The sequence below is a fragment of the Gossypium arboreum genome, chromosome 5 (assembly GCF_025698485.1).
Source record: "Gossypium arboreum isolate Shixiya-1 chromosome 5, ASM2569848v2, whole genome shotgun sequence".
NCBI lineage: Eukaryota > Viridiplantae > Streptophyta > Magnoliopsida > Malvales > Malvaceae > Gossypium > Gossypium arboreum.
In genome coordinates this window covers 15,396,046-15,409,206 of record NC_069074.1, presented here as the reverse complement: position 1 = coordinate 15,409,206, position 13,161 = coordinate 15,396,046, and the positions used below count along the sequence as shown (strand labels likewise).

The 13,161-nt window shown below is 35.9% G+C and overlaps 2 protein-coding genes across 3 annotated transcripts; both read right to left on the bottom strand.

Annotated features, from left to right (window-relative positions):
* Window positions 1-119: 119 nt before the first annotated feature.
* LOC108450446 (uncharacterized) lies at window positions 120-1,724 on the bottom strand. Its single transcript, XM_017748075.2, has 6 exons — window positions 1,429-1,724; window positions 1,292-1,352; window positions 1,087-1,181; window positions 912-1,000; window positions 755-797; window positions 120-376 (listed from the first exon to the last, which is right to left on the bottom strand). The coding sequence occupies exons 1-6, from the start codon at window positions 1,603-1,605 to the stop codon at window positions 305-307; spliced, it is 537 nt and encodes a 178-aa protein (XP_017603564.1). The 5' UTR covers window positions 1,606-1,724; the 3' UTR covers window positions 120-304.
* A 319-nt stretch (window positions 1,725-2,043) lies between these two features.
* On the bottom strand, window positions 2,044-11,165 carry LOC108453138 (tetratricopeptide repeat protein SKI3). Of its 2 annotated transcripts, none has more exons than XM_017751076.2 (22): window positions 10,876-11,165; window positions 10,713-10,796; window positions 10,382-10,582; window positions 10,163-10,285; window positions 10,004-10,087; window positions 9,855-9,905; window positions 9,333-9,425; window positions 8,746-8,886; window positions 8,569-8,649; window positions 8,164-8,411; window positions 7,909-8,080; window positions 7,389-7,504; window positions 7,238-7,295; window positions 6,970-7,035; window positions 6,559-6,771; window positions 6,343-6,394; window positions 5,586-5,959; window positions 5,393-5,487; window positions 4,963-5,202; window positions 3,965-4,608; window positions 3,606-3,809; window positions 2,044-2,667 (listed from the first exon to the last, which is right to left on the bottom strand). In XM_017751076.2, exons 1-22 carry the CDS (start codon window positions 10,885-10,887, stop codon window positions 2,489-2,491), a joined length of 3,531 nt encoding a protein of 1,176 aa, XP_017606565.1. In that variant the 5' UTR covers window positions 10,888-11,165; the 3' UTR covers window positions 2,044-2,488. The 2 variants fall into 2 exon arrangements, with proteins under 2 accessions (XP_017606565.1, XP_052884559.1); XM_053028599.1 differs by having other exon boundaries at window positions 10,004-10,075.
* Window positions 11,166-13,161: the final 1,996 nt, after the last annotated feature.

Sequence of the window (13,161 nt, the reverse complement as noted above, 5' to 3'; positions counted from 1 at the left end):
TCAACGAAAGCAAAGGGATAGAAGTAAAAATTCTTACTCGACAATAACTATGGAAGAGAAGTTTAAGGTTGGGGAGATCTCTTATGAAATCGATTGAGCAGAGATTAGGACAGAACAGATTGATCAAAACTAACTATAATCATGCCATAGCATCTTGCTGTAAATGTTATTTCGACAAAAGACACTGACTAGTTTATAGAGTTCGAACTCATATTGATGTATCCCATCAAATCTCATTACGAGACCATCTTAAGCACAATACCATTACACAGATGAGGGAAACAGAGCATCTGTATATAGTACCTCAGATGCCATTGAGGGTCACCACCACCCTACGAGCTGTTGGTGCATCGCGATGCTCACAAAGCCAAATCCCCTGAAGCATAACAGTGTGAAAAAATATATAAATAAATTAAAAATTCAAACAAGATGTTACACATGATTTAGCATTTGCCGGATAAATTGATCACAGGCATTCAAAGCAAGAAATGCAGCGCATAGAAGTGGGAACATTCATTTTCTCAATGCATAAATTGTACGATTTGTTAAGTAGGAAAACCGTAAAGCAAATTCAAACAAGATGTAACCCAAGTTTTAGCAACCGCAGGGCAAATTAAGCGAGGGCATTCAAAGCACGAGATGCAATGCATGAGAAGTGGGAACATTCATGTTCTTAATGCATATGGGCAATCAAAGATAAAGACCATATATACAGTGTGATGATCATTGTCAGTATTTGCCAAATATGATGTACCTGCCAAGTTCCCATGTTAAGACGTCCATCTGTAATGGGAATCCTGTAAGAATAACATAAAGATCAGGTGAAATGAAGACTGAAGATCAAATCCTTGGAAGCAATTAAAAGGAAAAAAAAGTGAATCTTAATTCTTATCAAACCGAAGTATACGCACGTGAGGGCGCAGCCAAACATTGATGATTTGATATGGGCTGGCATGTCATCAGGGCCTTCAAGCGTATGCTTCCAAGGCGCAGATCTTCCCTGCAAAATGAAGAATGAAATTTCAAGCACCATTTAAAAGAAAATAAAAACAAAACCCTCTACTCTGTATTCTGCTATCTCTATACCTCAGGAACTATTTTGTTGAGGAACGTCTCGGTGTCGTCACGAACGTCCGAGTCATAATTTTCATTGATAGTAAGAGAAGCACTCGTGTGTTGCACTGGAATTTTGAAATCGTTATACAAACAGATACAACTCTTTTCTAAAAAAAATCATTGTACAGAGAGAGGATGAAAGAAGTGAAGTGAAAAATAGTGAAAGAGAACTCACGGAATAGATGAGCAAGGCCACACTTAAATTCTGATAAATCTGGTCTAATTTCCTTCAATATCTGACTCCCAAAAGAAAAGTTAACTGTGGAAAAAAAATGGAATTGGCAGGCAAGAACAGGAGGCTTGAATTGTTACCTGAGACGTAACGAGATGGCAGCCCCGCCGAAGGGGAGGAAGAGTTACGGTCTTCTGAGCCCACTTGGGGGCGGGGACGGTAGCAGCCATGGAATTGGAATCGGTGGAGGATGTGCGGTGTACTGCTTTCACCCACGCAGGCTTTGATGAAAATATTGCTGAGGTTTGCATCAACATCTTCCGATTTCTTTCCCAAAGCTTCTAAGTTGTAACCTAACCCACTTATTTCACATGACTAGTTATTCAGCTGATCAAGCCCATACCCAGGGCAGAGTATTGCGATGCGAACGGGCTCTTTTATGTTCCGCATGTATCATTGATATTTCTTGGGCCATTTTGCAAATTGAATGGAACCCTCAAATTCAATGTGTGTGGTTAGGATGGGAAACTCGAGTGGTAGTGGAAGGGACAAATATTGCGAAATTTATCACTGCTCTGTAGTTAGCACTTCACAATAGATGTCTGATATTGAAAATTACTATCAATCTTTATGGACTTTAGATGTATCATTTCTCACTCCCACCCTGCTTCAGTTTAATATTTGTTAATTACATCCCTCTTTGCGACTACCAGCCTCATCTTGATGAGGACGTGGCCGGCTACCATTTGCGCACGTTATTCTTGGCAAATGCCAATTAACAAGATAAGTTCGCTCCTATTCAAATAACCAAACAACCCTACATACATACAATCTTTTTTATTGTTGTTATAGAAAAATTACAAATGACATCGGGAAATGAAAAAGAACTCGGAAGAAACTGCCTCGTTCGTCGTTGAATGCTCACGGTCTCTCTTAATTTCTTATTTGCTTCTGGATAGCAGATCGCTGCAATGAGTATCAGAACTTTCCATAACTATATTTAGGAAGCAGCTGCCAATTACTTGACAAAGTTGGAGGTTAATTAAATTGCATTCAAGAAAACACAGGTCAATCTACAAAACCCGATTGTAAGATGAGGAACAAGTAGTCCTAGGGATTCATTCTATAATCTGTATAAACAAAGTAGGATCTTGAAAAGTTGTGTGCTATTGTTCAATGTGCGGAATTGAGTCTCTCTTGTTACAAAAGCTTTGGCAGAACTTTCCAATATCTCAAGTCAGAAGGGTTTGTGTGAATGGCTCGAAGAACCCATTGCAGGGGACTTTGGCAGCCCTCCACCGTGGATGAACTGTCAGACTCGGATGCAATCTGTCTTGCAAGCAAATGCATTTGAAAAAACAGCTCTGCTGGTCTCATTTCTGCACGCACACACATACACACAAAAAAAAGAACCTCAATTATCATTGAAGGCATTAGCATCGAATCCTAGAATCACACAGTCAAGAAACATTTATGTATCAAGCCAGCTTATGAAATTAGACGGATGTAGCTATGGATCCATTGACAGAATATTCAGTGACAACGAATACTAATGTCTGGCACCAGTCAACTACTCTGCATACAACTGCCATAAAAAGTTGCAAGATCCGATTTTGCAAGACCCGGATGAACTGATTGATTTGATATAATAGTCACAGATCTATTACAATCCTTAGTGCTACATAACATCATAATGCTCTTATTTCTTAATATTTATTTGACAGAACTTGAGGTTTGCCTATTTTTTAATCATTCAGTTAAATATCATTGTACTTGGTATACATCTGGTAATTGACAAGACAACTGGGGTCCTCGGCACGAGTTGATGAAAGCTAGTTGAGACGTTTTAGGTTTACATGTACAAGAGAAAAGGTAATGTTTCCAAGGGGAAGACTAACCCAACTATAGCCTTCTTAAATGCTTGCTTGTGGCTCTTTGTATTTTTGTTCAACGGTTTTGGGATAGATATCAAATGATTGCTCTTTGGTCAGAGCTTAACTTTAAAAAACATAAACATTATTTAGGCACTGAACACTAGCAAGCACTTCGAAATCTGTTTAGTGCACCAACCCCAACTCCTTGCCATTCCCCTTTATATGGAACAAGAAACTCTCATCCATCAACCAGTCAAGGGAGGAGGTGTTAATATTGCAATTGATGGTAGAGCTTGTTCTTTTATAATCCCTTCAAAATTTCAAGCAACATGCCAAGTAATCAACCAATTTCACAGACGTGTGTGCACACATAAACCTTTAGTGGAAAAATGCGTGTATGTATATATAAGACATTAAAAATAGAGGGTGGACTAGGAGTGGACCTGGTGGCCAAGAAAACCATTCAAGGCGAAGATTTCTCTCCCACTTTTTCCTAGAACCAATGCTTCCTTCTGCTTGGGCTAACAATGCTGAGACAATGGGTATTGGGACCGAAGAAGTTATATGAGCTTTACTGAGACTCCTTATGGCACTGGATAAAAATTGCGAATCATGATACCTCCTAGCAATCTCCATAGAAGTGACACCTGAATCATCAATTATAGTCTCTATGTGAAGGGAAATTTTATAACTCAAAAAAGAGAAGTATAAAAAAATCCATATGTAGCTGAACTTTAAAGAAGCATGTTAGACACTTAAAAGAAATCATCCAAAAAAATAATCTCCATCAATAGGTGGATACCATGACAAAGGAAAATGCAGCTCTCAGCACTGGTCAACGAACAAGGTTGTTCCAGAAATTCCTCTGCTGAAAGAAAGTCCTGATTCCATAAACATATCAGGCCCATCACTAAACTATATACAGCCATCCACATATTCCATGAATTATTCCTCCCTTCTGAGCCTTCCTTGAAGGCTAACTCAAAAATATTTGAAACAGGTTGCTCTTCATACTGAGATTCCATCAGTTTTAGGCATAGCCAACCAACTAGAAAATCTGTCTTAAGCTCCAAGCACCTCTCATACTCTTCTTTAGAAAATTTTAAATTTCCTTCTGCAGCGTAGGCGCGACATAATAGTAAGTGTCCGAAAAACTGGAAGCTATCCGGAAGAGAAAGTGCTGAAGCATTTTTGGCTTGGTCAATACAGCCCATTATATTCCCCCTTTGCAAAAGAATTTCAGAAGCACATAAATAAATCTGAAACTTCTGATATTGACAAATGGCTTCTTTTCCAGAATAGAACTCATTAGAAAGAGCCACACTTATGAGACGCTCAAGAACAATACAGATGTTTACAGGAAATCTCTCTTCACGTGCTTTCTGTAAAAGATTAAGGATAAGCAAGTATCGGGCATTATGGTTCCATGGCTCCCGCCGTAAGCACCTGCAAATTTAGAATAGACACAACAAGTCATCCTTAATTACATAACCAACAAAAACAGTTCAGATTGAACTGCAAGGAATGTCTTCATAGACTCAATTTCCAGCTAAAACCAAAGATATTTGCATCCTCTCCTTCGAGGGGAGGGGACGCAGGCAGCCTTTCTTAAGGGAGAGGAAAGAAAATTGTTATGTGTGCCAAATTTAGGAATTGCATAATGTATTCCATGCAGAGACTGCAATAACATACTCCCCCTGAAATGCAGACAAAAACCAACTGGTTTTCTAGAGTAATAACCTACAAGCCAAAAACCATGAAAGAAATAAATAAACTGATAGCAGGTAATAGTTAAAACACTTCTGCAATTCTTGCATGGCTCCAGAACTCGTGCATTGACAGCTACATGTTGGGAAAGAGAATCTCGGTTCACTATTGCCGATCGCATGGCAAGCAACTGCCCCAGCACTGGAAATCTCCCAGGCCGATTTTAAGCCCTCTTTGTTCTTAGAGTCAGAATCGTCAACGACGGAACATCTACTTGACACATGACTATTTCCCCATACTTCACTGCATAGCAAAAGATAACCAAGTAGGTTCCTGTTCCCACAACACTCATGTTAGAATTGCAAGTAGGTTGACAGAAAGCTAAAAGAAAAAAATATTATATATTGCACGTTTAGTATAGGTAGCATCAATATGCACACGGTAATAACTAATAGAACCTTATTAAAATTCCTAATCATTGCTTAGGGACTTCCAAAAATTGCTAGCTAGAATCAAAATATACCTTATTAAAATACTGTTAGGGTACATGTGAAGAGCTTTTCTAAGATGGTTGACTCCATTCTGAAACCCAAGATGGTGCTTTGTCCTATGTTTAATCTGCGTAAACCAAAGGTATAGTGACATACAATAAATGCATAGGGCCTAAACTAGTACAGAATAGAATACTCAATTTAAAATCGACAAAGAAGGCATACTAGTTTGCTAAGTGCTATTAGATAATGCATCCCAGTGATCTCCTCCTGTGATGCAAGAAAGTATCGACTGCTTGAAATAATCGATTCCAGCCTATTATTCTGATCCAGAGCATTAATGGCAGACACAATAAAGCTTATTTTTGAACTATGAAATAATTCCTTCGGCATTTTCAGAATGCTACCAATTGCTAAATCCGGTCCAGAAATGTAGTACAGCAATCTACAAATGAAACTAACAGACACAGCTGCAGATATCCTATCCATGGTAGAAACGCTGGCAGCCAGGGCCCTAGTCACAGAGAGGGCTGAATCATTCTCACCCAATTGCCATAAGGAGAAAGCATATATTTGCAAACCTTCAGCATCAAGCATACCTTACAAAAAAATATATATTAACATAGAAGAGATTAATCACGCCTTTTGAAAGATCAAACATAGAATCTAGATCATTAAAAAAAAAAACATAGAATCTTGTGAAGTCAAAAGTCAACTATGTTTTTTATCCACACTTCTGAATCAGATCAGGAAGAACATGATAGCCATTAAAAGACTGAAGGGGTATGCTTTCCCAAGAAAACACCTATACTATGATATGTTAGCAGATGCACGTTGCATTAACTTCAGTGAAATGTTGGACTCACTGAAAAGAACCATTGCTGCATGAGTCCAACTCCTTCCCCTACCAGATTAAAGCATAGCAATATAGAAAATGTAAACAAGCTACCACTGAGTAATCAGATATCAATATAATTAAAACCTTCTTTCTTCAAGTCTTCACATTCTTGCACAGCACCAATGGCATTCCCTGCCTGCCCATGAAATAAAAGGGAAAAAAGCCTTTTGGTTATTCAGGAAAGGAAAACTAAATGTTTTATGTTACTGAGTCTGTGACAATAAGATTAAATTAAAAGAATATATCAACAAAAGTCTGCAAAAACTACACATTTACATGAAAAGTGAAAAGGTTCTTTACCTTACTAAGTGATCTAGCCAAATTAGTTGATATGTCTTTCAAGTGAGATTTGAGGACAGTGCCTAAAGAAATGTTGATGGCATAGCGAGCTAGCCTGTAAGAAGCAATGGCAGTTTGAAACTGCATACGTGCCTCGTGAACTAGCCCATTTAAATTATGGGATTCATGGTAGTGCGGTGCCCGTTGCACAGCCTGCTGGATAGCTCCAAATACCTGTTATAAAACACTAGAACTATCAAACAAATACTTGTTAAAGCATGGTTCTTATCAGCTGTTGCTACAGGTATATCATTCCCAAATAGTGGTATGCTTCAAATATTTTTGCGGTTGACTTTCTTTAGCGACTTTCTTGTGTGTTTTTTTTCTTATTTTTTATGAAGATGATGTGCTGTAACATTTTAGCTACAATACCTGCGAAGAAGAAAGGTTCCCAGAAAGTAAAGCAAGCTTAGCAAGTCCAATTTGGAACTCTGCAAGCTGCAAATAAAGCAAAGATCTGATTACAGTTGCATAAAGTATTTGTAAAATGCAGGTCAAGCCCAGCAGTTAAAACTGCTCTGGTAGGATATGGTTACGGCCTTAATTTCTTTGCTGACCGTACAGGATTATACAGCAAACAATTAATTCAAGGTTAATTTCATACCTTGGGAAGAGCATAAAACATGATATCAACACTTACGGGAAATATCTCCACAGCACGTAGGCAGCTCTCAAAAGCATCATCTGGTGTTGAATCCCTAAAATATTAAGTATGGTTCAGTATTGATATGACTATTAACTGAAAAATCATTTCTAAATATTTTTGTAACAGAAAAAAGTAAAAAATTTACCCAGTATGAGCATCAGCTGACATGCCAGCCCATGGTAATGCCAGGGATGGATCTATACCTCTAGCACAGTCAAATGCTTGCCTAGCCAATTTCTTCTCATTCTCTTCTCTATAAAGCTGCCAAAATATAGAGGCGGTAGATACCCATCAAGGCATCAACAATTAGACTCTTAACAACAAGAGTTGATCAAGACAAGTTTAAGCACACACTTCAAAGGTTAACCTTAGGGTTGCATTTGAGCTAAGAATTGCACAATTTTCAAGCTCCTGAACATCCATAGAAAGTGACTTCTAACACAGCAACTACTAACCATCTATTGAATATGACTTCTGAAATCGTTAACATTCTTCCCATAGAATATAGCCTGCCTATACAGGATTTATTTTTCTACATACTAAACACATTGTAAATGCAATATTAGTCAATTCATAAATAAATAACAAAGTTGGTTTCATAAGTTGGTTTCATTTATTTTCAAATTACAATCTAAATCCAGGAAAAAAAAATAAGTGGATGGTACCTTTCCAAGATATGCCCAAGCATAGGCTAAAGACACATCCAACTGCAGTCCCCTGATTAACGAGTGCTGCTTAAGTGCATTACACTCAGTCAAACAGCTCAAAGCCACCCAGAACTCAGAGTTCTCACCCTCTAGTGCTAAAGCCCCCAGTGTCAACTTCTCGGGTAACTTCCTGATAAAAAAGATGGTAAGTCAAAAGAGCAAATCTGCAGGAGCATGAAACGGTTCTGTAAAGAAAACCACCTAAGATCTTACCAAGTACACTTATCAAGTGTGTAATCCTGATTGAAAGAAGAGATAAGATTAGAACTAATTGCAATGTCAATGTAGATATTAGCCTGCCATGGAGCTAACTGCAAAGCTCGTTGATAAGAGTTTCTGGCAGATTTAGCAGCCAAACGACAGGTATTCTTCCATGAGTATACGGACTTCTTGAAAGTTTCTGCATTGTATTCTAAACTCTGGCTCTCCTCTGTCCATGGAAAAACTTGTGCATATGTAAGCTGGCCAGGAGAAGAATATCCCTCAAAATTGAATCAGTCATGTTTCAACAATAGGGTTGCAAAAAATATGGCCCCACCCCACCAAAATAAAAAGCCTCCCACCCCCCAAAAAAAAAAAAATCAAGGGACATCTAAGGGCTAAACATAGATTATTTACCAGAACATCACCATGCAACTTCCATGTACATGATGAATTTCCAGCTGATTTGATGCTTGCTTCTGCAACTTTACATGCGTCCTGCAACAATCCAGGACCAAAATATTAATATTATATTCTTGTCTTTTTCTGTCATAAAAGTTACAAGCCATTCAATCAAACTGAAAGATGACTAACCTCTAATAATGAAGCTGCCCATCTGAACGCTCCTGAATTTCTACATTCTTTTGCCATACCTAGCAGTCCAGAAGCAAGTCCATAGAGTGCAGACATGTTTTGTGGCGAGATCTTTAGTGCTTGCTGAAATTGTTCAATTCCCTTGATGAACAAAGACAATGGTACCACACGCGATTATCATCATTTCATAAAGAGTATGTGATGAGTAGTGCAATAAATGAAAATCATAACTTGTCAGCTTAACATCCGTGAGCACTCCAAAAAAGGAATGAATTGAAAGGATATCGATAGCTAACTGAGAAAATTTTCATTAGAGTACACGAGATTTCATTAGACTAGCTTGTCAAATGACTGAATGAAGAATCAATAAACAGAATCAATTCCTAATTTTGAGCCAAAAAAGGATATCAATAGCTAACTGTGAAACATTTCATAACTACACCTCATAAGATCCCATTGAGATTAACTTTAACTCTAAGCTATCACATGGATATTGCTTAAAAAGTGAAGGTAGGTTCTATCTCATAAAATTAAAAGGTAATGACATTCAGTGAGTTAGAAGGGAAAACATAACAAAAAGGTTTTACCTTTCTAAAGGAACCAAGCATCAAAAAGATGTTTCCACATTCAATCAGCGCAAAGACTCTTGAATCTTCTAATTCAATTGCACGTGAATAGGACTGTTAAAAATGCCAAAATAAATTAATTGCTCAATGGTTATATAGGACCCAGCATATAAATTTATGAAAGAATTCTTTAGACAGCTGAAGATGAACATTGGTTATGTTTAGCATAAATATGATTTAGACGAAAAAGAAAATATCGAAAATGAATGGACTGTCTTGCTTTCTGCATGTTCATTTGTCCACGAGAAAACAGCATGCAGTTAACTGCTTGTTTTCAAGTATTTCCCAGTTAAGCACAAGAGATAGTAGCATTACGTAGCATTATCTGATGAGGGCATTCAAGTTTATTGCTTTCTTACCCAAATTCCATATTTGATATGCGAAACACATACTGAATAAGTTTAGGAGAGTATATTGCTCCAAATAGAAAAGGGGAAAGTAAAGGAAAAAATGAGTTTAAAAGGTGAAAGGAAAGTGAAATACCTTAATAGCAGCAGTAAACATGCCAAGCCGGTGGTAGGCAAGACCAAGAGCCTAGAAGACAATTAGTTATAATTAGAATAGGGTGAACAAAATTAAACAGCATTTTGAAAACAGAACAGGTAGATGGTAGAATTAAATGAAAAACTTACTTCCCACAAATCAGGAGAAGTCGGATAGCCCCGAATAGCTTGTTGAAGACTTTGTACAGCTTCAGACCATTTCTTTTGATGCACCTGCTCCAATTAATGCAGATGCACACCAATAAAAAAAAATCAAGTCTTTCGAGTGATAAAAGACAAAAAGAAAACCTGGAGAAAACCCAATCGGCGGAAAGCCCAGAAAGCCCTGGGAGAGTTGTGAGAAGCATCTTTGCAAATTGCGACCTCCAAGGTCTCCTTGCCTTGACTATCCAACAAATCACACAAAGCTTCCTGTAAGCGTGTTTTATTTCATTTAAGGTCAATCCAAGAAGAAAAAAAACGAAAGAGAAAAATATGGGAGGGGAGGAGGAGGAGGAATATACATACCCCAGAATCGGAATCATCGGGATTAAGGGATAACGCTCGCTGGTAACACTTGATGGCTCTGGGGATATCGACCGAAACGGTGGCGTAGTAATGGCCCAAGTAGGTGAAGGCAGCTGCGTTCTTAGGGTTTTGTTTAACGGAAATCACCCAATGCTCCGCCGCTTTCTCTTTCTCCGACTGAGTCTCCCACAAGCATACTCCCTGCAATGCAAAATCACATGTGCATTTCCTCTGTTAGTACCGATATTAGCTCAGAACAAACACCCGCACAAAAAAGGAAACAGAAAGGAACCAATAATTGCTATTATTCTTCTTCTTATTTACAGCTTACAAGTTGAAAATGAAGGGAAGAGTCATCGGGATTATTTTCGACCAACTCCTCCAGTCGCCTTCTTTCTTCTCCCTCCAGCTCACCCTGAAATTATCCATTTCAAATGTTATTGCCGAGAAATTTTAACAGACCAACGGAATGAATAAATCAACAAGAAAGAGACCGTTGTTTTCATTTTCTTTTTTGCGAATGTAACCGGGAATCCTTAAAACCCTATATACTTCCAGCTTGCATTCTATATCTCGTATGCATAATATTTGTAACTAATATACGTATATTATATGTTATATGAACTGAGAGCCAGGGATGGTGCTTTGAACAAAAAGAAGAGAAAGGAAAAGCCAATGATGGTGCCGTGTATTTATAGGCTCAGTCGCCCAATTTTGCCATTCCGACTTGATAAAAAAGTTTTTTAAATACATAAAAGCAATTATACAGTAAGATATGCGCCTACCTGACTTTATTTTGTTAAGTAAAAACAAACATCATCAAAATTAGGAGATTTTCGAAAAACTTTAATCCAAACTAATTATCATAAGCACCATTTGATCAATCATATTTTAAAACCTAGAAATGTGACGAATTATTGTCTTTTAATTTCTCTTAAGGTATTGATTAAACATAATTTAATTAGGTTATTACTAGTAGTACTATTTATATAAACAGGCTCTACAAGTAGTACATTGTTATTGTTGCATCCTATTTCCAAGTGTCTTATAACCTTTCTCCCATACAATACGTAAACCTTCAAGAATCGTTCTAGCTTCAATGTAAAAAATCGTTTTCATGCTAACTTTGATAAAAAGTTGATTAAATCACTTAATAACGCATTTATAATTTTACATGTTTCTCCAATAATTTATGATAATTATTTATATATCTATCTTTAAGGTAAATTTAATTTCTTTTGATAATTACATTGAGTTGCTTTTAAATTTATACTCAAATTAGATACATTTTTAAAAATGTTTTTAATATTGTTTTTATATATAAAATGAGTGTTAAGTCCGAATAAAGTAATGTAAGAAATACACTCTAGTATTTCAAGACATAAAAACTTCGAAGTCAAAAAGTATAAGATCGTGTCTTGAGACATACTGAACTTTATCTAGAGACAAAAGCTCCAATATTCTAAATCTAAACCCATTTATCTTGAGACAATGCAGCTTTGAAGCTAAAGTTCTATAGTAATATGACAATTTCTCGAGACATTCGAGTCATTGTCTCGAGACATACAAACCTAGAACTAAAAAATTTTAGTTGGCCTAAAGGGACTCGAAACGTGTTTGAAATGAAATGAAATTTTATTGTTAGACTAACCAGGTTCTAAAAAGTGTAACGTGACCTTAATAAAAGTTCAAATTATAAGTATTTAATTGTAAACTCAGTGCTAAATGTAATATTTATTACTTGAGTTTTTAAGATAAGAAGTGTTACAGCAAGAAATGATAAAAATTAATAACCTATAACTTCTAGACCCAACAAAAAGATTGTTATTGATAAAATTAATAATAATGTATAAGTAACCCTAACGTTTAAACGATGCCGGTAAATTCAATAATCATATACTGTAGGCAGCGAGATTAATAATCATGTATAGTAGGTGATAAAGTGGTTCGCCCTGCCCCTAACGTACAGATAATATTGGTAAAATTAATAATCATATATAGCGACTCATCCTATTCGATTTAGAGCTACAGGGGAAGGTAGGAAATGACCAAAAATAATAATCCCTAACATAACCCAGCGAAAATATTGAGGTTTTTGTCTGATTTTTAGTTTATTTTGAAGTTTAAGGTTATCCATTTTGAGGACGTCATTTTCAAAGTTTAAAAATTTTGAACTCATATTCTCTTATTTATAAATAGTTAGAGACTATAAGTAATTTTAAGTATTATGTAATATATTTATATATATATATCAAATACCTATAATAAGATTATTTAAAAAATATTATATATTTAATTTTTGAAGTTATAATTATAATTATATAAAATACACGGTTGAATCAGTATAATTAGAATTAAAATATTATAAAGTATAATCTAATTGAAAAAGTGAAAGATGAGAGGAAGAAAAAAAGGTGAAATAAAAATAAATTTTAAGCGTGTTTAGTTGAGAAGAAAACAAGACAAAAGAAAATAGAAAGTGAAATTGTTTTTATAAAATTTATAAAAATAATTTTTCCAATTTGAATCGATGAAAAAAGAAAATGAAATAAAACGTGTATTTTAATTCAAAATTATGTATTTTTAAATATTTTATTTTTCATCCAATTTTCACATCTACCAAGCAATTGATAAAATGAGAAAAGAAAATTCTTTTCATTTTTTTCTCTCATCCAAAAATGCCAATGAAAAGAAGAAATATATATATATATATTTTTGAAAGTAAATAATAAATTTTATTCTTTTAATTTTATCATTTTAATTTTCATTCCTCTCAACTA

Excerpts from the sequence above, each read along its gene's own strand:
- LOC108450446 (XM_017748075.2), bottom strand. The coding sequence starts at position 1,605 with ATGTTGATGCAAACCTCAGCAATATTTTCATCAAAGCCTGCGTGGGTG. Across the intron at positions 798-911 it reads ATGTTTGGCTGCGCCCTCAC|GATTCCCATTACAGATGGAC; the intron begins GTGCGTATACTT and ends TTATTCTTACAG. Across the intron at positions 377-754 it reads TTAACATGGGAACTTGGCAG|GGGATTTGGCTTTGTGAGCA; the intron begins GTACATCATATT and ends GTTATGCTTCAG.
- LOC108453138 (XM_017751076.2), bottom strand. Across the intron at positions 10,583-10,712 it reads CTTCCCTTCATTTTCAACTT|GGAGTATGCTTGTGGGAGAC; the intron begins GTAAGCTGTAAA and ends TTTGCATTGCAG. Across the intron at positions 9,426-9,854 it reads TGTTTACTGCTGCTATTAAG|TCCTATTCACGTGCAATTGA; the intron begins GTATTTCACTTT and ends CATTTTTAACAG.